Source organism: Lepisosteus platostomus, chromosome 7 (assembly GCF_059453375.1).
Source record: "Lepisosteus platostomus isolate fLepPlt1 chromosome 7, fLepPlt1.hap1, whole genome shotgun sequence".
In the NCBI taxonomy this organism is placed as follows: Eukaryota; Metazoa; Chordata; class Actinopteri; order Semionotiformes; family Lepisosteidae; genus Lepisosteus; species Lepisosteus platostomus.
The window spans coordinates 54613477-54637786 of NC_142617.1; the positions used below are offsets into that span (position 1 = coordinate 54613477).

At 38.1% G+C, this 24310-nt stretch overlaps 1 protein-coding gene across 2 annotated transcripts in view; it reads left to right on the forward strand.

Moving 5' to 3' along the window:
- peak1 (pseudopodium-enriched atypical kinase 1) overlaps nt 1-24310 on the forward strand; it is a 124499-nt gene that overhangs the window by 93434 nt on the left and 6755 nt on the right. For both annotated transcript variants that reach the window (XM_088641282.1, XM_088641281.1), the window contains 3 exons: nt 3256-6675; nt 13543-13748; nt 22827-23593. In XM_088641282.1, coding sequence (XP_088497408.1) covers nt 3407-6675; nt 13543-13748; nt 22827-23593 — 4242 coding nt within the window. In that variant the 5' untranslated portion in view covers nt 3256-3406. The remainder of the gene's footprint in view (nt 1-3255; nt 6676-13542; nt 13749-22826; nt 23594-24310) is intronic.

Here is a 24310-nt window from a genome sequence, read left to right on the forward strand (position 1 = left end):
GACTAAAGCAAAGACTAATTTCCTCTTTATTACAGCTTAATATTTACATTACAGACAGAAATACAAGAGAACCATTGAGCTGGTATAAAACAATTGCCAGTAATGCCAATTTTTTTCAAAAGGAATTAGTCTAATTATATCACAGGAGCACAGAGAACTTAAATATAAGTTATTTTAAGTCTGTGAGTTATACGTTTCTGTTTGAGCAACAGTATATTATATTACAATACATTGTATCATCATGATGATCCACTTTTAGTTAGAAAAAGACTACTGTGCTGCTTATCATAATCCATTTTTATTCCGTCTGTGCTTTTGACAGCTTTGAAAAAAGCCTCTCCTACCCTTTCCTAACTGTTTCCGTTTAATGGTACTTGCTGTTCCTACCGTTGTCAGTGAACAAATGAGTGCATACAGCTTTTATCAAACTTGCTAAAAATGCCTCATGGTAATGCAACAGATGAATTAATATCAATACTGTAGTTGAAGACCCGCAGCACTCATTTAAGGAAGAGTTTACATTTATGTAGCATTTTTCATCAAAATTGAGGAGTTCCAAAGTCCATCACCCTTCAGCTCTAAATGAACTGGTCTTGCATTGTAACAGAGCCCCATAACTATACCACAACAGCTAGTATGCTGTGGACTGGGTCTAATAGTAGACTTTTAAGGACAAGGTTCCACAGGTCAGATATTATAAACCTTAATCCTTAACTTAGTCCAGAAAAAGCATTAATTTTTCCACAATGTTCAGTGGGGATCATGTATTTGTGTTATGTAAGACATAAAATATGTCAAAATGTGCACACACTTTTTTCTGTGAGGAAATGTTCCACTGGCTCCCATTCTAAGTGTATTCACTATTTTCTACCAAAATGAAATTTTCATCACAGGATGAAAGAAGTCCCAAAACAATGTAAAAAATGTTATTTACATTGTGAAGACATTATTATGTTTGTCAGTAATCGTTTTCTCAAATTCATCCACTTCCAAACATGCATGCAGAAAAAAATGAATTTTCAAAATTGTACAGGTACCAGGATCTGACAGGTTTTACTAAGAATTACTAAGAATATACAGCACTATAAACACAGTTTAATGTAATTTCTTAATTATTTTAATAAATATACTGCTGAATCTAATTTTTAGATAGCATATGAAGTTTGACTTTCTTGAGAATCAAGAGAGCAGGTTGTATCCACCATCATTTAATAATGGAGCTGAAGATGGAATCCTTAGCTGCACAGTCCAGCCAATGCATGTAATCTGGCCAAGTGAGAGTGAAGTACTGTACATAGCACTTGCCAAAACCATGAAACCACACTGACATTGAGGTTGTTGTTTTTAAACATTCTGCCTTCAAACATCATTAAAGGAGAGCACTGTTTTCTGAGGAAACATTAGTTTTGGAAGGAGTTTTGCACACACAACAGTAATATCAACACTTTAATAATGTGAAGGTTACTGAATCAAAAAAGGAACCGATGTAGCAAGTTAAATGCAGAATTTGTTAGAGAACATTTATTGTCATGACGATTTAAAATATTTGCTCATTTGCAGTTATGCAGAATGTCATCTGCAATTAGAGTTCACTGCATAAGGCTGTACTCCAGATATTCTTTGATGTCAGATGCCCTGCCTTCAAACCTCTTAAGTCTTCTAGAAAGTTTTTGTAGCTGATGGATTTGGTTGCTCAGATGTTTTCTATTTTGTACCTCGGCATACTCAAAAGATGCAAAATACAAAAATATGAGTTCATTTTCACATATTGATAGCTACAGACTCACAGTGAGTTATAACTGACAGCCTGTGGAGTATATTCTGAAAACAATTCTCTTGGTCTGTGGTTTGATTTTAGCGATTCTAAGGTTTAAGAGTTAAAGATAGATATCAACAGAGTTTTTAACAAGCACACAGAACATACTAGGAAACATTTTTAATGATATGAAGGATGATATGGAAATAAAAATTCACAGGAGTACCTAAAACATTACAGTTTAAAATGCTTCAAAGCCTGCCTGTTTCTTTTAATATTATTCACTGTTTCAAATCAAATTGTTAAATAGCTAGTGCCTTGTACTTATACTTACAAGCCTAATAATTATTTGTGAAGTTGATAGTGTTTGTGACATTTTACTGAAGCACTCTAGAATATAAAATTAACAGCAGAAAAAAAAAATAGTTCAAATGTATTTTTCTTTGTGAAACAGGTCATATGGACTGTGAGGCTGTGATTAAAAGAAAAATTTCTGCTGGAAGACCTTCAGAGTATAATGGTTTTGTCTCCTTCATATGACTGAAGCATTTGTTCCCCTGCTGATTTCCTTTTTTTCTTATTAAATGATTTCTGCCTCACAGCAACCTGAGTTGAAAGACATGGTGTGTGAATTTGTCAGTCCATTAATCACAAGCTAAGAGTTACAAGCCCAACTGATTACAACCAGTAATGATGATCACAGTAGCAGTCCAAAAATAGTCTAAAAATAACTGGTTAGTTCTTGGAATTTTTTACCTTTTAGCATAAGGCTCAAACACTGCTGAATATGAATGAAAATGAGGTGTGCTCTGCATAGTACTTAACTCCACATAATGCCAGTCAGCAGAAAAGGTTTGATTAAAATAGTCCAGTAAAGCTGCTGCAGTAGAGTCACCTAGTGGATGTCTGCTGGTAATGCGTTTTTTGACCTGGTTGAAATAAAAAAACTAAAATGCTTGGTAACATTTCTTGTTTGATAAGAGTTAATTAAGGATACAGTCTATATTCATGTACTGTAAATGTGGTTTGCATTGCTTTTGTTGACAAAGCCTAAAACAATACTTACCCGGTTAAGAACTGTTATTTGTTTTTTTCCATATAGTGTGTCTGTACTTATGTGGTTCATGTGAACATTCAAAATAAATTAACTGTTTTGTAGGGAAACAAGTAAACAATTGCTTTCTTTGTATACATCTTGCAGCATATAGCCTTTCATTTTCCTCGATTATATTGTGCCACAGAGCTGAATTAATGTTGTTATGTATAATACCAACGGTAGTGCCTTTGTTGTTTTCCAAATCTTCTTACACTTGAAATTTGGGAAAGAAAAGGACTTGCATGTAAAATGGTGAAAGAATGTAATCCTGCTTATTAAGTCAGGTTAATGATGTCACTGATTGTTTTGTAAGTTAACACATTTTTTTTTTAAACCCATGGTTCAATAGCAGGTGTTCAGCTGGTCCATAATGCCCAAATGTATTTTTTATTATATATTTCAGAATCCATAAACTAGAGCGGCTGAAGCCTTGCAAGTGGAAAACGCAGGAAAAGGTGTTTTAAAAGAAACAGTTTGAAAGCCAGGGAGCCCATGGAAGGAGTCCCTGTCCACTGATCCACCGGGACTGAAGGTCACCGACAAGGATCGGAATCATGTCTGCCTGCAACACATTCACAGAACACGTGTGGAAACCAGGCGAGTGCAAGAACTGCTTTAAACCCAAAAGCCTGCACCGCCTGACTGAGGGGGTCTTGAAGAAAGGGCCTCAAGAACAACAACAAAACCAGAGCACTTCTGGAGGGAAGCCCAACGCCAACCTTAGCAACAACTATCAGCGGGGCAGTGCACCTGTGCGCTCAGGACATTTCCGCCCACCTGTTGCCAAGAAACCTACTATTGCTGTCAAGCCAACCATGATGTTGTCCTGTTCAGCCACCATTGATTCAGAGGGCAACCATGGACAAGCAGACTCTGGTGAACTGGGTAAAACCTCTGCTTTTGCGGTGTGGAACCGCAACGGGATGAACCGAAAGAGGCCTGGTGGTGTCAACAACAATGAGGGGGAGGAAAGCGGAGAAGAGATAGAAGGATATGGTCTACGGAGTTCCCGGGCACCCAGTGGTAACAACAACAATGGCCTGACAGAGGTGCTGAAGGAAATTGCTGGTTTGGGCTCAGGCCCCGGATCCAGCTCTGGCTCCAGCTCTAAAGACCTTTTCCTAGGCCGTATCAGTAGTTGCTACAAGCGCTCCTTGGAACGAGGTTTGCCTGCCTCCAGCTGTTTGGCTATGGGCAGTGGAACAGGAGCATCTCAGAAGCATGTTTCTCTCAGTGGCAGCACAGAAGTTATCAGCTCCGAAGGTGGGCGTTTCTGTTACCCGGATTTCTCCAGTGATGGTGAGGAGGATGAAGAAGAGAGCGAGGAGGAAGAAGAGGGTGAGCATGAGAGCTGGGATGAAAGTGATGAGGAGCTTCTGGCGATGGAGATCCGCATGCGAGGGCAGCCTCGTTTTGCTAATTTCCGGGCCTCTACCCTCTCACCTGTGCCATTTGCTGTTGGTAAGAAGTGGAATACGGTTCCACTTCGCAATCGATCCCTGCAGAGGTTATGTGCTGTGGATTACGATGACAGTTATGATGAAATTCTCAATGGCTACCCCTCAGAGGATTCCAATGGTGGTCACATACTGGGCCCTTATGCCCAGAGTGACCTGCAAGGCAGCTGCTTCTTCTCCAACTCTGAGTCTACCACCTCCCCTGAATCATCTTCTTCACTACCAGAAGATTCAGGAACCACTTCCAGTAGTGGTAGCAGTGCCCCTTGCCATCTACCTAATGGTTTGCCCTCCTCTGCAGCATCTAGAGAGCCAGACTTCGAGAGTGTGAGTGAAAAAGAACAGGTTCCTAGAGCAGCAAAGTCCCCTAAAGCCTCAGAAACCCACAAAGCGATTCTAGCCATCCGGCTTGAGGAGCAAGATGCTGGTCAGAAGGATGGTGTAGCCTTAAAAAGTCCTTCCCTTCCCCAAGCCCTTCCAGGACAGCCAGTCACAATCAGCTTTAGTCCTGGGGAAGAGCAGGCCAAACCCTATCGAGTGGTGAGCCTTGAAAAGCCAGCCATGTGTAAGCCCTATACAGTGGTTGATGTTTCTGCCTCTATGGCCAGCACAGAGAGTCAAAATCAAGATGCCGTTTCCAAAATGAAAAGGTCATCAGTCTCCTCAACTCCCCCTTCGACCCCAAGCTCTCCCTTAGGTCAGCCTCTGTCGCCAAAATCTCCTGCCTCTCCAACAACTATTTTGACTTCCACCGCACTCAACACCTCCCGTAAGAAATCAAGTGCCATCCGGTACCAAGAGGTTTGGACCTCCAGCACAAGCCCTCGTCAAAAGATCCCCAAGGTAGAGCTGGTGGGAGGGTGTGCTGCAGGTCCCGCTGTTCCCTACAGGCACTGTAGCCACAAATCTGCACCTACCTCCCCTACAACAGGTCTATCCTCTTCCTCCCGCACAGTGCCTGTTAAGTCACCAAACCTGTCAGAGATCAAGTTCAACAGTTACAACAATGCTGGTATGCCCCCGTTTCCCATTATTATTCGTGATGAGCCTACCTATGCTCGAAGCTCTAAAAATGCTGTTAAAGTGCCCATTGTTATTAATCCTAGTGCTTATGACAACCTGGCTGTTTACAAGAGCTTTTTAGGCCTAAGTGGAGAACAGTCACAATCAAAACCAGGTTTAGAGTCTCGAGTAACTAGTCACACTTATGAGGAGATTGGGTCCTCAGAGAATATCCCATCCTCTCCTACAGAAACTCCTCTTAATGGAAAAGTAGTTAAAGAGAAAGCTGTTGGGGAAGAAAGGAAAGTTGGCAGTGTTGCACAGAAGATCCTGGAAGTTAATGCAGGATCCACTACAATTTCCAATAGTACAACAAATGCTATTGCTTCTATAACTGCAGTCACCACTCAGGGAGGCTCCCAAGCCAAAACCAGCATCACAGTGGCCACTCCTGGACACAATCGGAAGGTGAGTGGTGAAACTATACCTAGAAAAGACGGTAACAGTGAACCCCAGATGTCATCAGGACCTGGCACTGCCCATCGTGAGAAAGCCAGCACTGTTCTGTCACAGATTGTAGCTTCTATTCAACCACCACAATCTCCACCAGAGTCACCCACAGTGCAGAACAAAACCTGTAGTGCTGAGGAGCTTTACTCCATCCCACCTGATGCCACTAAGGAAGCTCCCTCAAGGCCGAAATCACTGTTTTCTCCAGCAGAGGGATGCCTGCCCAAACCTAGAAAAGACACACCTACAAGACAGCTTCCAAAATCCCAAAATAGCACAGCTGTCCCCTCTGCAAGCCCCAAGTCTGAAAACGCCCCCTTCCCCCCACCTAGATCCACCTCCTCTCCATATCATGCCAGCAACCTGCTTCAGAGGCATTTTGGTAACTGGTCCAAACCAACAAACAATAGCTCTTCACGGCCAAATGAGGCAGAATCTGCCCAGGCAGGGGAAGGCAGGCGGACAGCAGCTGAGAGCGCTAAACCAAAACGTTGGATCTCATTCAAGAGTTTTTTCCGCCGGAGGAAGGATGAGGATGAGCAGCAAAGGGAGAAGCCCGAACGTGAGAAGGAAAAGGGCAAGTTAGTAGGTCTGGATGGTACAGTCATTCACATGCTACCCCCACCCCCAGTCCAGCGTCAGCACTGGTTTGCTGAGGCCAAAACAGATGATCCTAATCAGAAGCCCACCATCATCTTCACATACAAACCTGAAATGAGTCCTGCAACTGAAGGTGAGCCTGTTCAGATATGTGAAGAAGAGAACAAGGACAATAAGATTTTCAAGTCCCTGGAGAGGCCAGAGCATAAAAGAGAACAAGCTGTAGGATCTTCACTGCCCCAGAAGACAGTCAGGTGAGTAAACCTCTAATTGATCCAAATTATATGCTTTATTAGTTTATACCTTTAATTTAAGTCTTAATTCCAATCTGGGCAGTTGTAGAACAATTTAGTGAACAACTTCATTTCTACAGTTATGTCGGTATTTACAAAATTCCTGTCTGTTATTGTTTTCTTCGATTTATGTTTTGTTATATTTGTGAAGATGGGGATACAGTCTGTTTTTAGCTTTTTATTAGTATACTAATTGTTATTTACAAAATTGATATACAGTCAATTAACTGAAATTGTACATTGAAGGTTGATTTTTGATGTAATATTAGCTGCTGTTTCAGCTTTCAAAAATTAAATACAGAATGAATTCTTAAATAATGAACAGTGGACTAAGCACTGTACCAGGAAGCATCCTGACTCTGATAAGAGCTAACCAAAGCCATAGTATGAAGGTGTTTGCATTATATTATACTAACAAAGCTATTAGATGAAAATATTAAAATGTCAATGTATAAATGCCTAAGAATAAAAACTAAATGTGAACTTGGATTTTCACAGCTTGAAATATTGGCAAAGGTTCAATTGCAAGTTATGGAAACATCCAGTCTTCTGTAAATGAGAAACTAATCTAAGGAGCTGTTTGATGAATATAATAAATATTACATTGTAATTAATGTTTTTAACCATTATTCCAAGCTTACAGATTCCATATTTACAGTTTTGTTGAGAAATCATTATGTTACAGTTGCTCTTTGATAAAGTTTCAGAGATATTGTGCTAACAAAATGACTTTAAGAACAAACTTTTAAAAAAAATTCAGATATCTGAGATTTCTCGGTGAGGACGCGTTATCAAAAGTTTTGAAACAAAGGTGACTTAATGCACTGTCCTTGATTCCTGCCCTGCCATGTCACAGCTCTCGGCAGCTTGGCAGTTTCTCGGTTCTGCAGAGCTGGCACTTGTTGGCATTCTCCTCTAATTGACTCAAGGAAACATATTGACATTCAAGGCCTCCTGCTGAGGAAGCCCTGAGTGTCAGGTTGATGCAAAAGGCAAATTCTGAAGTGGTCTACTGCACAGAAACACATCCCTACTGAGACGTAGCTCTAATAACTTTAGACCGCTCACCAGAAGCACAGCGTGTGTGCTACAATGCAGTGTCTATCCAGGGAATCGTGCTTCATTTGTTATTAAGCACACTGTTCTCAGAGCTAAAGGCCACCACCTTTAAACATAATGTCATGAATTGCCAAAAGCAGCCGGATGAAAGTAACACCCACTTTCACATTTCATCATGGACATGCTTTTATTAGGATGTTGCATTTTAACTTATTATCCAGTAAGCTGTTCTTTTTCTTAATTATTTTTGTTTCAGAAAATTTAAATGCATAATGCAGCTTTCTTCCCTAGTGTAGCTTACAGTGTTTATCTTTAAAAACACAGTGAGGGGCATCAATAAAATAAAAATAGTCATTCCAAATGTATTTTGAAAAGAGGATGAAGAATGATATGCAGTAGACGTAAAGTAATTATTTCAGGGTTCATTGATATTAATCACAGAACAACTTGAAACCATTATATAAATGTAGTCAAGGTAAAGGTATGGCATTTTATGTGATGCTGTTCATTTAATTGTCATAGTATGTAAGACTTAACAGGTTTTCAGAGCACATTAGCTTGTGTGGGGAGCATTCTGGCACACTATGGCTGCCGTCACATCATCCAGGTGGGGGCTGCACATTGGTGGTGGTGGAGGGGAATCTCCATTACCTGTAAAGCGCTTTGAGTGGAGTGCCCAGAATAACGCTATATAATTGTAAGCAATTATTATTATTATAATTATATTTAGGAGCTGAGTTTAAAGCAAGTAATAGGAATCTTTCATTTACATGTAGCCTTTAATTACCACAGCAGCTGATAGAAACCGTGTAGTAGCAGTGTGCATTTTATACCACTAAATTGGTGTGTGATGCGAAAAGGGATATGAGAAAAAGTTTACAAAGCCGTTAATGTAAACATTACTTAATGCGGTAACCTTCAGCAAGGGTTGAAGCACAGAAGTCATTTAATGAGTCTCTTGCTTTATTATGTTTATTCTCTGTCACCTCTAAGCTCTGTACTGGCAAATGTGTTGTCAATCCAATGGGGACAGTAAGAGACATGAGTCAGTGGCTTTCTATGTTAATCATCACTCATGAAAGGGCTCCAGTGGTACAGAATAAGGCTGATCAGTGTACCATGTTGCTTCCTCGTACAAATTGTGTAATCAACATTTATTTAAAAATGTCCCTACTCTCAGAACCACAGCCTCATGACTATTTTTCTGTTAGCATTAATGCATAGTATATAATAGTTACATCGTTGCATGTCTGCAAGGCTTTATTATTGCAGACAGGTTTAGTTGTACTGCCTGTATTAGAATCTAGACCTCAGTTTAGGGTGTAAAAATTTCTTCTTTGCGTATCAAGGGGTACTGAAAACTGAGCTTTTTGGGATGCTGTTGAAGGAAATAATTGGGGATAACAGACAAGTTTAGTCAGGTTCTTGGCCAGTCTTGTCAGTGGGCCATGCTGAAACAAACCATCCTGCTAAATGCATTCTGTAGCAAACATGGTCTAAGGTTTTACAGAGCAGATTTCTTTCATGATGGGAGGAGGCGTCAAGCATTAATGCCCTTCTTCTTTTTCCAGCCTGATGTAAGATTCTGCAATAAACATGCTGTTTCAGATAGATGTGTGGTTTTACTTTTGTTAATTCCCTGAACCCTCTATGACTAGAATTTAACCCTTTCCCTTGGCCCATCAACTCTGGCAACTAGTCAAAAGTAACGTGCTATGCCTCATTTCTAGCTAGAGCTACTGTACCTACTGCAATTAGTTCTTCATCAGTTAACACCATCAAATGCGCCTTGCTTCCTCTTTCCCAGTCCTTCAGTTGTTAATAAACACCCCTTCCCCAAACTCTGCACTCCCTCCCCAGTCCCAAGTATATCTCTCAGCCATTAGCATTTATTTCCTATACATTAAACTTCCTCTCAAGTTTTCTCCATAAATTAAGACATTATTTTAGTATTATTCATAAAGCTTAATTTAAAAAATTCAAATAGCAAAGGTGGGATTTTCAGAAATAGTGTCTTTTTGGACATCAATTTGATCCAGTAGAGGAAGAGTTAAGTGCCTCTCCCCAGAGATGAATGCTGTCATTGGCTGGCTCTTCAAGTCAGGTATACGTCAGGCAGGTGAGCAATCTCTAGATTGCTGCACCCACCAGAAGGGCTGGGACAGCCCTCGCTCGTAGATTTGCAGGATGGGCCTGACAGCAGTTTCTCTTTTCCAAACATGCTTAATGGAATAAAGAAATAATTTCTGAAAGCGTCTTTCATGGGGAACTGCGTGAGCCAGTACAGTGGGTAAGCTGGAATTGTACTCTGCTTTCTTTTCAAATTTTCACATATGGTCTTGGTCTCTCTCATTGGTTTAAATGGGAGTTGGCTTTTTTTAACTGCTGTGTTTACACAGCCCTGTTGCTTTTAAAAACTCTGCTGAAGTTCTTCGGGCTGCTTCAACAAGTTGGATCCGGATACTGAAATGAAATCATAAAGCTCAGAAAAGTCTTGAGGCTAAACTTACCTATTTGTTTTTGACAGTGTCTTTCTCGTTCTTATTGTGATTATTAATATAAAAACAAAATGTTCCTACTCTGTTTTTCATTGGGCATTTTTTCCATTTCATACCCCTGTATGGATTTGAATTCACAGGTATTTGATACTGATGAATATTAAAGTAACGCAGGCCCATATTGTTAGTTATCTAAGGTGAAGTAATAGCTGAACTATTATCACTTTGTGTTGTTAAATTCTTGACTTTGGTGATCAGCTTAGATTGCATTCCTTGGTTAGTATTACTCATGTATGGCAATTGTGTCTCTTTACTCTGTGTGTAAATTGTTCTATAAGCAGTTCCATATGCTTTGTTCACATTTGTTAAGAATGTAGCTGCAGGGGAGTACTTGCATCCCCATTCACAACCTATATTTCAACCAATGCCCCAATTGCACGGACATGTTACCGACTACTTTCTATGAGAAAGCGTTTTTCAAAGATTGTGAATTGTAGCTGTTAATAGCAATATAAGATCTTCTGATTTGAAAATAATGTATTTTAACATGTACCACATCACATTCAATGAAGGTAATTTGTTGTTTGAAATGTGAGTGATTTATTCTTCCTACATTTTGGTTTGTAGATCCTAAATTACATCAAACCTGATTTGGGAAATCTTCTGTTAGTAGGGAAAATATAAGTTTCTAAGTTAGTAATGGAAACAATTGGTGAAATGATTTTAAGAAAAGAAAAACTAAGCAAACATCTAAAATTGTATTTATTAGCTTCCAGGTTTCATTACCAAAAAATAATCCCTCCAGGTAATTATTAAAACTATCTTCACTCAAAGCTCTTGGAAGTAATCCTAAATGATGGAAGGTTCACCTTCTCAGCTTGCATTCTAAAGACTAATAGCATTGCATTCTAAAGAAGAATGCAAATCAATCCTGTTAGATGGACAGAGGAAATGTTTCAAGATATACTGTGTCACCCAAATGCTTTTATACAATTTTGCAACATTTGTTTCCTTCTTCATACTCTTTATGATGCCAGATTCTTTGATATGTCTTGTCAAAATCTAAATACAAATATAAAAGTATTCAGAGGATAAGCAGCAGTAGAGCAGCTGAAATTACTTTTCTGATTATTTCAGAGGCCTTTAACTTGTAATTTGCTGGTTACTCTAAAATATATTTTTGTTCCAGTTGTCCCTCAGTATATATTTCTTCAATTATTATGTGTATGTTCAGCTGATATGACAATAATAATGTGTTAAGTCATTGCTGTTAGGATGCGTGCTCTATTTGTAGTATGTATAAAGGCATGGCTAGGCTTTTTTCTGAAAACATAAGACATAAGTAAATTAGTAAGTCAAATGAATTACTGTACAGACTGCGTATTTAATTAAAATGAGATAAACACAATTACTGTAAATAAGGGAACAGTAATGCATTGATAGTCAATTTACTATCCTGAATTGTCTAATATTAAGTGAGCCATCTGTTGTTTAATAATTCAATTTTAATACAGATAAACTTTTCTTCCAACACAAAGAGAATGCCATAGTGTATGCATGCTGCTGAAGTACCAAAGGCCACTAGGTGTCATTTCCAGATAATTGTCTTATTACTGGGTATTGGTGATGCAGAAACACATAGCTAGCTCATGGGAATTGAAGCATCAACACTACAGATGATTGAATAAATCAATTTCTTTTTTAATGAAAATATTAATTTTAAACTTACACAAACGTTTTCTTTAAATCCATTTTCTGAATTGGAAAAAATGCTTAATTTTCATTAATTTATAATAGTTTTATTTTGATTTTTTTTTCTTCGTTTACTTATTTTTCCAGACACAACTAGTACAGCTCTGATGGATCGTGTTGTAGCAAGTTGATGTTTCCAAAGGGATTTCATAATATATATAAACATCCAACACCCAATTGGGAAAGAGGCAGTCTGCGTGAATTTGTCAGTACATTCTGAGGTTCACGAAATAGCATGTTCGAAAGTTGTGATGATGAAATATTTTTGGCATATAGGCAGTGTACCTTCATATAGTTACCTAACTTTAGTCTTTTCACCTTTAGTCTTTCAGTTTTTTCAAGCTTTAGTTTATAGCTTTTAAAGATACATTTTGTCCACCTTCATCAAATTAAGAAGAAAAAAGGTTCATTAGAGGATGGGGGACGGTGGCACAGTGATTGCCTTGTAGTGGTGGATCCCGGGTTCATTTTTGAACATGAGGCGCTTTCAGCATGGAGTTTGTACAGCATGTTCTCCCCACGTGCGTGCTTATGTGGTTTCCTCCGGGTGCTCCGGTTTCCTCTGACAGTGCAAAGGCATACGGGTAGGTTATTTGACTTCTGGGAAGACGATTCCTGGTGTGAGTGTGAGCATGTCTGTCTGTGTGTGCCCACCAACACGGGGTGTATCCTGCCTTGCGGCCATTGTTTGCAGGGATAGGCCCCCCGTGACCCTGTTTTGAAGTGGTTAGACAATGAATGAATAAATCTTTATTAGAAACACTACTCAATTGTTCTTGCAAATTCTCCGTAATGCTTGAATATGAATTATAATTTCTTATTACTAATTTCTTCGTACAGATCAGAGAAAAACAGATTTATCTACAGTATATTAAGGAGAGATTGCCATGCGTTTGCCATTTTAATCCTTTAAAGCTTCTAAGATTTGCTTGCCTTCACATGTTAGCTAGGAGAATTGCCAACACATCTTTTTCAAATAAGCTCACTTTTTAGTCGTATCCTTTGTTTTAACAGTGCTGACCCTTTATCTCTTAAAAACTCGTACAGCAAATCATCAGTTCTGTGTGTGCATATGATTCTGAAGGTTCTCAATGAGTTCACTGTGCAGTTCAGTACAAAATGTTTTTTTTTTCATTTTATTTAAAAAAAAGTTTAATTGATCTTTTCCATGGTCACAAATGCTTAATCACAATGATGCCAAAACCAGTTAGTCAATTTCCAAAAACAACAGTCTTCATTTTTCTATAAACGTACTTTCTGTAAAGATTCATAGAGTGATATGTTTCTTCTGAGGTTCTGTATATAAAAGATAATCTTCAAGTAAGTGTGTTTGTAGGTAATTTTATATTTAATAACTTCATTAACACTCAAACACTGTATACGATGGTGCCAACACCTATCTCTTCAGAAGGTATAATAATTACTGTGGTATTTTCCTCATAAGCTTCTATTAAAACTAGGACAGCAGACAGAACTCGGTGGCAGAGCATCACCTTGCAGTGTATGTTGTGTTTTTCAGCCAGGTGCCAGGCGAGAAGAATGAGAGTGGCGTTCCTGCTGCTGCCTCTCTCCCTGCCAAGTCTGAGTTCCCTCAGAGAGATGAACAAGTGAGCGCTGCCACACCAGCCTCTGTGAGCGAGGGCACAGGCAGCCTGGAGGAGCGGGAGGAGGAATGCAGTGACTCTCCAGCTTCTAGCACCTGCAGCGCCACCTACAGTAACTTGGGTAAGCAGCAATCTCTTGAGCAATTCTGTTCATTAAGGATTTCAACCTGCATCTAGGATGATAAGTAATACTATGAAACGAGACAATTTAAACCACAAAGTACTTTCTCCCTTGGATCTTTATTTGTGAAAAGCTAAAGTGCAAATATGGGAAACAAAGAGGAGTTTTTTCTACTGTTTATGTTACTGATTGTTTTATGTTGTATATACTGCAGTGTTTTATAGGAAAAAAAACAAACAATTTAAGACTTTGTGTTATTAAAATGTGTAACACAAACTACATTCCAGGTGAAAAGTATTAGCAAAAGAATAAATGGTAATCCGGATGATACCCATTTAGTGAAAAAAAATGGGATAGTTTGTGAATGCCAAATAAGCTTTAGGTATAATGGAAGTCTTTAATGTCAGAGCATTTTTTTAAAAAACATGACAGTTGTTTGATATTTATATATTAGAATTCTGTCTTATGCATGAAGTGTGTAATTGATTTTAAAGAGGCCATGGGGAAGTGTGTTCCTTGAGGCTGCCTGAGTTCCATGGGTCTTTTCTAGTGGTTGTAAACGCGTGCATTCTACAACTGCAGAAGCAAGCTTTTCAAACTGCCTGGATTTGAATTTGCTCTTTGTTACTTTGTAATTGAATTTGGTCTTCGTAATTGTAATTGTGTTTTGAACTTGCTCTTCATTAACTTTGGCTTATTAAAAGATGATGCAGATTTCAAGCACTAGGCATTTAGCTTTTTTGTCATGGAATAAAACATGTTGAGCATTGAGCCTAGCTGTTTTTTTCACAGAAGGAAACATAAATCCTGGTTCTGCTATATATGCAACGTTGAGAGTTTTAAGAATTATTAGGAGGGAAATATTATTGCTAATATTTCAGAGAAATTTTAAACATTTGTCGTGATTGGTCCTACTCTGCTTCTCTTTAGTTCTAATTGATTGCTTTGAAGTCAAAGAAGTTTAATTAAATCATGTAGTGACCCTGTATTTTTCTAGATTATGACAGCATTAATCACTGGGACAACCTAAGTACCAACTGGTAGATACAGTTTTAGATAGCTCTGTCATTGTAGTCATCTGTTTTTTGGAAATTCTGACTTCTGATACATTGTTGTTATTTACAATTTAGAATTTCTGCATATTAACTGTTGTGTACAAAATTTATCAGCAGTGAACCTGACATGGCCATAGAAATCCCTGGAGTTGTGATTGTGTTGCCTTACTACTTAATTTGTTAAATAGTTTCCATTCCTTTATAGGCATTTATTATAATAATAATAGTAATAAACTTTATTTTATATAGCACCTTTAAAGGTGGCTTCTCAAAGCGCTTTACAGAATGACAAGAAGAATAAATAAAAATAATTGTTTAGAGAAGGTGACTCTCTCATATCCTTGTGCAGAGAGTTCCAGAGCTTGGGGGCATAACAGGAGAAGGCCCTGTCACCCATACAATGTAGACGGGCTTGGGGGACTGTTAGGAGAGCAGAATTAGAAGAGCGAAGGTTGCGAGGTGGGGAGTAGGGCAATAAAAGTTCAGACAGGTACTGAGGTGCCAGGCCATGCAGAGCCTTATAGGGTAGCATAAAGTCCACACGGAATTTGACAGAAAGCCAGTGCAAGGACTCCAAGATAGGAGTAATGTGATCACTTGCACTAGACCTGGTCAGGATTCTAGCTGCCGAACTTTGGACATACTGCAGTAGATTTAGATACTCCAGCGAATAGAGCTTTACAGTAGTCAATTCGAGAGAACACAAATGTGTATTTTCAGCCACAGTTAGTAATAACATAGGGCGGAGTCTAGCGTATTTCTGAGGTGAAAAAAAAGATGTTTTGACAATATGCTGCACATGTGGGTCGAATATTAAGCTAGAATTGAATATCACCCCAAGGTTTTTCAATTTAGACTGAAGCTGAAGTACAGAACCGTTTACAAATAGGGTTACAGGATTGGATTTACGAAGTTGTTTGGGGGTGCCAATACACATGAGTTCAGTCTTGTCACAGTTAAGATGAAGGACATTTTGAGTCATCCAAGTTTGTCAGAGATGCAATTAGAATAGAGACAGCCATATCAGGTTTGGTATGGAGGTATATTGAGTATCATCAGCATAGAAATGATAGGTAAGGCCGTGATCTTAAAAGCTGACCAAGTGGAAACATATAAATGCCGAAGAGCAAGGGACTCAGTATTGAGCCCTGAGGAACACCAGACTTAACAAGACCAATTTCAGACCTATACCCATTAAGAGAGACAAAGTGACAGTGATCAGTGAGGTAAGACTTGAACCATTTGAGAGCAGTGTCAGAAACTCGACGAGAAAAGTAAGATGTCATGGTCAACAGTGTCAAAAGCAGCACTGAGATCAAGAAGGATGAGTTATAGAAAGAGAACCAGAATCAGAAGGTATTAGAAGATCGTTAGTGACTTTGACCAGGGCAGTTTTTGTGCTGTGAAGTTGACAGAAGCCAGATTGGAGGGGTTCGAAAAGGTTATTTGCCATGAGGTGGTTATGTAACTGAAATGTGACAGCACGTTCTTGAATTTTTGCAAGAAAAGTTGGAGATGGGGTGAAAATTGTTAAGGTTGTCGAGAGCCATGGTTTTGGGACGGGGAAGTGTCATTTGACGTGACTTGCAGCATTTCTGTACCTGTATATCCCTGCATACAAATTATATTTAAAATTCGAATTAAATGGTCCTGCAAGTTTTCATATATGTATGAAGCAGTGTGAAATGTATTGCTGTATTGTCAAAATATTTTATTTGGTCTCCACATGTAATCATATAATTCTTAGGTATTTTATAATTAAAATTTAAAGAAACTGTAATGTGTGAAACATAAACCGAAACTCCATTAGAGACTGTGCTGTGTATGTTAGATGCACTTACTGAGATTCAGTTATACAAAGGTGCCAATAAAATTAAAAAACATGTATGCTAGGAGACCATTTTTAATCACTGAATAAATCTTTTGAGGGACTCGGAAAGCAAGCAGGATTGAATTGGTAGTGTTCGTGTGGGATGCTTGAGGAGTCACATAGACTATCCATCTGCCCCCACTCCCTCCCACTGACTGAAGTTAATAATTGTCTGCTTCAAATGTAGCTAAATTATAATTAAAGAGTCCAAGCTTTGAGAACTTTCTGTAATGTTCTTTAGAAAACACAGTGGGACTATAACCTCCCACCTGTTGGATGTTATTAACAGAGCTTTCAATCTGTGCTACTTTTAATTTCATAAAGTCATTCATTTTCCAACATTTCTAATTATGTCAGAGTTACATTAAGCAAACTGTAGAGGGAAAAATTCAGGACATTATTAAAAAGCAGAAACATAATTATTAAGCTATTATAAGAACATATTGCTTCCCAGATAGGAGTCAAGTGACTTCCTCATATTTCATCTCATGAATTGCTCTCAATTTAGCAAGGCATATGCTTATCAACAGTTTGCTTTCAAAGTAAAAAGTAAAATAATGCAAATTACAGGAGGAAGAAAAGGACATTATTTAAACATGAGTCTTACCATGGATTAGTTAACACCTTGTAACTCTTCATAATGAACATGCTGGTACAGTGAAAAGGAAAGCATTTATAATGTAAGACTGGAGGCTATGAACTGCTAATGATCTGGTGTCTGTAGCTGGCTATCATAGCTCATAGGTCTAGACTTACATTCTAGAAATTTCATCTTCAGAGGTAGTCTGCTGAAGGTGCTATACAAGACAAACCAGGCTTTGGCTGGTACTGTAATAGTCTCCACCCTCTTTGGGCTTTAACTCCGATTGGTTCGCAGTTTCTGTCTCTGCGTCTTTGAAGTGAAAACACATTGATTCCTTCCCTCCAGAGCTCCTGGTAGCAGAACGCAGAGCCCCACTGTAAAGGAATGCAGAAGTAATGCAGGGCATCTTGCTGGTATGCAAGTGTCGCAGCAAATAATCTAGTTGAGCAAAAAAAAATGGTGTCTTTTAAATAAGCTCTATTACCCAAAAAGACTGGCTGAAATAATATTCTTCAGAAAGGTAGGAGCTTTCTCAAACTGCATGCTCTTTATATCTCTGTTTCTCTTCCTGCATTCTCTGGGTCTGTGGTGCTGGGTGATTGAGAGTGCTGCAGGTCTGAGCTCTCCGGTTGCGTTATTGGAATTTCAGTCATAAGCGGACATAAGAGCATAATGTGTTGATGCTGTTTTATTTAGGTTTATCTCTGTTATCTATCTGTCCTTTTGTGTACTTTAAGAAACTGTTTTCTCTGTCATTGAAAGTACTGCAATTTACTTATGCTATGTGTACAAATGAAGTGAATACATTGACATTTTATCTTTTTTAAATAGCCCACAAACAAGAATACTGTCATGTCAATGTGTTTCTTTTGGTTCTGTGGTACTGATAAGTTTACCATCATAATTGTAGCGAGATAAAGATCAGTTACATGTGACATGCTGGAGGCTCATTTCATAGGCCAGAGAATTTTACAAATGACAGAAAAATTATGATTAATTGTATTTATGTATTTTTCTTCATACTGACTATACATTAAGAATAACATTAATGTAACACAAAATTATCTTCTAATTTCTTCTAAAGTGTAGGTTTGTTATTTTATTTCATTAACAAATGATCCTGGTAATCCTGGAGTAAAAACCCATTATGAGTTTTAATACGAGTTTTATAACTGTATATGCACACCTGAACTTTTAGTTTTGTTTCAAATAATTTACAGTAATGGGTGTCTGTAGATGCTAACCTGTTTTTAATTAGATGCTTAATCACTTTAAAGAATAATTATTTTGTACAGAGTACTGAAAAAATTAAACTGAACACTACCAAATATTGAATTATCCCTGCTTCCCCATAGCTCTTATATGCCTTTGTTACAAATGTCAAACACTTTGCCCTTGACCCTGCATAATGATCAGGCCAATCAAACTACTGCTTTGTTTGCTCCTGTTCCCCTTTCTTATATTGTTTTGTACAATTTGGTTATAACAGGGATTTTCAAGATTCAGTCTAAGCCAGCACCCCAGTCAAGTGTGCAATGTTCCTCCTGTCTATTAGCGATACATTAACCATATCTGTAACCTGCATCTTTTTAAGTACTGCACATTGTTTTTCATTATTCATTTCAATGAACTTCTTGCATATGCCCTTCATGTTTTAAATATAATGCTAGCTGAGGGTTAGCTAATTTTCAGTGATTGTTTTTTCACCTTATTCTGTCTTTCAGAAACCATTTGTGTAGCAATACATTGTCCAGTTAGCAAGAAACAGTGTAGCTGAAATTATTAGCAGAAGCTAAATGTTAATGGGGATCTGCACAAATTAGAAAAAATAAGAAGTGAGGTGACACAATGCACCCCTAGTTTCAGAGAGCATTTTCCTCTCTGTTACTAACATTCTCCTCCTTAGCCCTTTAGCACAGCAATAGCCAAAATGTTTAGCAATGTTTATATTTCCCAGAAATTCCTTGTGGCCTGTGGCTGCTGATTTGCTTGGTTATGTTGCAGACTACTTAAGGCAGACAGCATTAAACACATTTAGAAGGTGGAAAGGTCAAGTTTGTGCTTTACTTTGCTAAGTAAAACCTACAGTATGTCATCAACTTTTTGTGTATAACTAGCTTCCCATTGCATTGAATTTTAACGTAGTATCATAAAGGTAGCCAGTATTGTGCTGGATTGCATTATAAAGTTGTTACTGTGACTCTGACCTCAGCATAAAATTGTCCATGTGACCAGCAAAGGTCTTGATGGTTAGAAATTTATTAAAGCACTTTGGGGCCAAAGTTCATATTTAAGACAGCATCTTGATAAAAAATCAGCATCAAAACACAAAAATAATTATATATATATATTTGTCCTTGAATGTTGTCAAAATACATATTTTCTTTCTATTTGAAGAAGACAAAGTTTGATACACTTATTGGGCAAGTTTGTTGTAATTTAATTGAAAAAGTGTGAGTAATGCTGTATACAGCAAATTGTAGTCAAGATTCTGGAGTATGGCCTGAATATGCCAATGATGCACAGAAAGAAATTTCTGCAACAGAATACACTTTAAGGAAAGAAATATCACCTCTGTCTGAGATCTCAGTTTCTTTGGGTAGTACTCTCCTGAGTCCTCAATTCTGGAAGCTGTGTTCCCTAATGGAGCTCGATTTGGAAAGCATATATGTCCTCATTAGACCAATTTCCATTTTATTACCTTAAGAAAGGATTCCTCTTTTATTCTTCAGGTGTAAGAGTCAAGAGACCTTGTAAAAGGAGAGTTTGGTGTAACATTCATGCCATAAAACAATATATGTATTACAGTACCTTCAAAAAAGAAAGGAAGTGGTCTAATATTAATATGATTTTGTTTACCGTTTTGGGATTAATAACAAAGGATTTTTCTTAAGATTAACATTTCTGTGATTATTTTCTTAAAACAATATATGGTTTCCATAGGCTTGATATATGTTATAGATGGGGGAAGAAAGGTTTACCTCTTTCTTTAAATAATTCCTTATAAGCCTAAAATTTACTACTCTTTAAATATTAAAAAACAGCTTTATTTTTTTGAATTGTTGCTATTCTAACAAAAACAAATTCATTTACTATTGTTTCTTATCTTACCTTTGGGTATCTAATGTTGTGTTGTCCTTCAAACGTTGCTATCGTATCATTAGGAACCTTGTGATAGTATTAAATTCATGGGTAGCAAAGCTCTGAAATCCATCCTTTCTTGAATCCTGATACTTGAAACGTTGTTTCTGGTTTATTTTGCATTGCGTGAGCCTTTTTGAGGAAAGTACTTTTAAGGTTATATCTGGGGGAGTAGCATGAAATGCTTTGCTTTGCAGTCCTTGTTCAAGTCAAAGAATAAGTCTTATTCCTTTTCATTGTAACCATTTTAGTGTTGGAGGGAAAAGCCTTCACAGATGTGGTATAGCTTGCATACAGGCTGTTTGCAGACTAATCATGAAGTGGAAAGTGGGTGTCTTTGGTTGGCATTTTGTGTTGCAAATGGCAGGTCTCAGACTTGTTGTGCCACGTGTTCATTAGAAAAATACCACTTTAACTTTATATACCACTTTAAAGATTCCATGATTATCCCTTCCTGAATATGCCACTTCAATTTCCCTGAATGTAAGAAAACATGTAAGTCTTATACATAGACAAATTTAAAGTCTCACTATTTCACGACATTTTTAAGTTTCTGATTTATGTCCCTGAGAGATCCATTTCATTTCTGCTTCATTTCTGTTTCCAACAATTTGTGCTGATTTATTATGGAACTAGTATCTAGATATACAGCTTTTTAATGAAAAGATTTAGAAACTTTAAATGAAATAATAGGTATGTATTTTCATGTTAAATTAAGAATATCTGCTCTTCAACAGATGGTTGTGGATTAAAGATTTTCTTTGACATTTAACATTTAATCTCTCATGAAAGAAATAAGACATCTATTACAAACCAGTTTCTATCTACCAATGAAAGAGATGTCCTTAGCTTCTGTAAGAATTTATAGTATCATTTAAGTGCTGATTAGTCTTGAGGCATTGTCTTCTTCATAGCTCATATTCAATAGATCAAAAGGCAGAATGGATCAAGTATTTCACAGCATAGCTGTGTCATCTATAAAGTGTTAATACGTTCTTTCTAGTCTACAGAAATGCAGTAAAACCCATTGTTTTATACTTGAAAACCTTAGTAAAACACAATTTTGGATAATTATTACTCAAGATGTGCTTCTAGGCCAGAATCGTCTCTGTTCGTGTGAAGTTACAACATTTGTGTGAAGCTAAAACAGGATCATTAGCTTCTGTCAGACTCTTCCTCCTTCTTTTATGAAACCATGAGCTCTCCTGTGCTGCCCGCTTCCTGCCTAATAGGTACAGTACATGTTTTTTTGTAGGGTGAGGCTTTTTTTACACCTATCTTGTACAGGGTGACTTGGGATTTAAAGTACAACAAATTAGGATTCTATAACAGTTTGACCTAAATCCCAGTAACAAGATTTAAAATTGCTTGTTAAAAGCACTTTTAAAATTGCTGCACCAATTAATGTATAGGTATTTTAGATGGTGCCATAAATTAAAAAGTAATAATACAATTATTCTTATTGTACTTAGAATTAGAAATTAATTGTAATCAAAATATTTTGTATTCTTAAATGTCTAACCGAAATAGCTGCTTGACTGCATATATGAAACGATGCCATGATCTGTTGTTCTAAACTTATACCTAGAAAATTATCATAATATACCTAGTATATTATTAGTGAGATTTACCGCAGCCCGATTGAACAAGTATTTTTAACATGATCTTTTGTTTTAAAAACTCTTGTTTTCAAAACCAGAATTTTGAAAATACATTTGTCAAATCAATGCCACTGCCTCACAGCTCTATGGGCTGTGTTCACAGGCTGTCTATGTTAATTGGTGTCACTGACATCGTCCCGCTTGCATGTACGGTATGTGCCCTGCAATGGTTGCATCCCATACAGGGTTGGGGCAGGCTGGAGCCTAACACTCTGGATGGTTAAGTGGTTATTAAAAATGTACAGATGTTAAATCACGTCTGTAAGGAACGGCCTTTAGGATTCATCCTGTGACCTCATTGTTTCCAAAAGTTGTACCATGAGAAACATGTATTCTATTCAGTGCTCTATAAGGATCATGCATTCACCAATAGTGATAAGAGTTTATTGCCCTGATTACTACAATATTACATTGCATACAGTATGTGCTAAAACCTAATAAAAACTGTAGAGGTTATCTTTGCGTATCAATTCACACTCAGAGTTTTAATTTTGATCCATAGTGTCATGATTATTTGTGCTTTTATATTGAATTGCACATTCTGATGCACAGTACATAATGTAAATTTACTTGGCTGTTTGCATTAAGAATATATGAAAGATTTTCTTAATGAGTAAAATCTTGATTATTATGTATCAATATTAGTATTGATTAATAAGTAGTCAGTAATATAATACTGTGGCAATTCAAAAGGTTTTAAATGAACAGTTGTTTTTAAATTTCCCCCAGCCTTTCTGGATCATTTATTCTTCTTCTGTTGTCTTTCAGGCCAGTCCCGGGCAAACATGATCCCCCTGAAACAACCCAGGAATCCCAAAACTTCAAATGATACCCTGGCCTCTGCTGATCTTGATGGCTCAGACACTGGCTCAAAAGCCACCCCTCCACCTTTGCCCAAGAAGACAATCACAAGGGCCAATACAGAGCCCTCTGCACTGGGTAAAGACGCAGCTACCACCTTGAAGCCAAAAGGAGAGGCCAAGCCAGGAGGCACTAACCTGAGTGTCGCGAACCCCCTGTATGACCTGGACTCCACCTGGGAAACAGCGAGCCAGAGCTCCTCCCTCAGCTCTGAGGCCAGGCTGCTAGACCAGGAGTCTGGAGACTCCCTGGAGAGACCAGCAGTTGGAAAGGGAAGGCCAGCCAATAGCCTGTCCTGCCTGACCTCATCCTCTGCTACCTCTGCAGGCCGCGAAAAAAGGGGTTACCGTAGTGCAGAATCCCTGGCAGGCCGGGGCCGGACGGCAAGCAGAGGTGGGGTACCCAAGCCTCAAAGACAAGTACTGTACAAGGGCATGGAGAACTGGGAGGAGGTGGTGGGCCGGATTCGTGGTCTGCACACTGATACACTGCGCAAGCTGGCCTCCAAGTGTGAGGACCGCTTCATGGCAGGGCAGAAGGACCAGCTGCGTTTTGGCACCGACAGCTGGTCAGATTTCCGGTTGACCACAGGAAAGCCCTGCTGTGAGGCAGGCGATGCAGTCTATTACACTGCTTCCTATGCTAAGGACCCACTTGTCAACTACGCTATCAAGGTGAGTACTTTCGCACTGCATGCTGTTGTCTACTGACTTGCTTATTGTAAAAAAAGAATGAGGGAATCATTCTTTTTAATTTGCTGTAAATGTTTTACATTTTTATAAAACAAGAAAATAAGTATCCATACGGTTAATTTAGCTCTGACAATACTACAAAGTGAGAAAGTGCTAGTGAGAAGGGAGTGAAAACCTGCATTATTTATAGACCAACCGATGAAATCATTAAAAAACAAAGAAGAACTGCGCTTCAAAGCTAATTCTAAAATTGCCAGTCTGAAAAAAAGCTTTTTTGGTGACCATTTTTAAACAGCATTAGTAGTTAGAGCGTTGCACTGCTGATGAGTGAGAAATAGAACTGAGGAGCTATTAGAAATGAAGACAGCAACAGACAAGAGAGGCAGTGGTTTGGAGATACTCAGTAGGTTCTGAATTTTAAATAGAACTGTGGTTATAGATATCGGTTGTTGCTATGTCTTGAGGTCAGTGCATTTAAAGATCAAACTTGTTATGGAGGACATAATACAAGGAGTCTGAGTATCTCAGAGGGATAACTGTGAAATACCTTATATTAAGCAAAAAAAAAAGGACATCTCGTTCAACCTGTAGTTACTACTTAGTAACTGTGCTGGTCTGACCACACTTTAAATGTGAAAGCATTCAATAGTTGCAATTCAAAGATCACAAAGCATGAACAAGCATATACATTTATGAGTT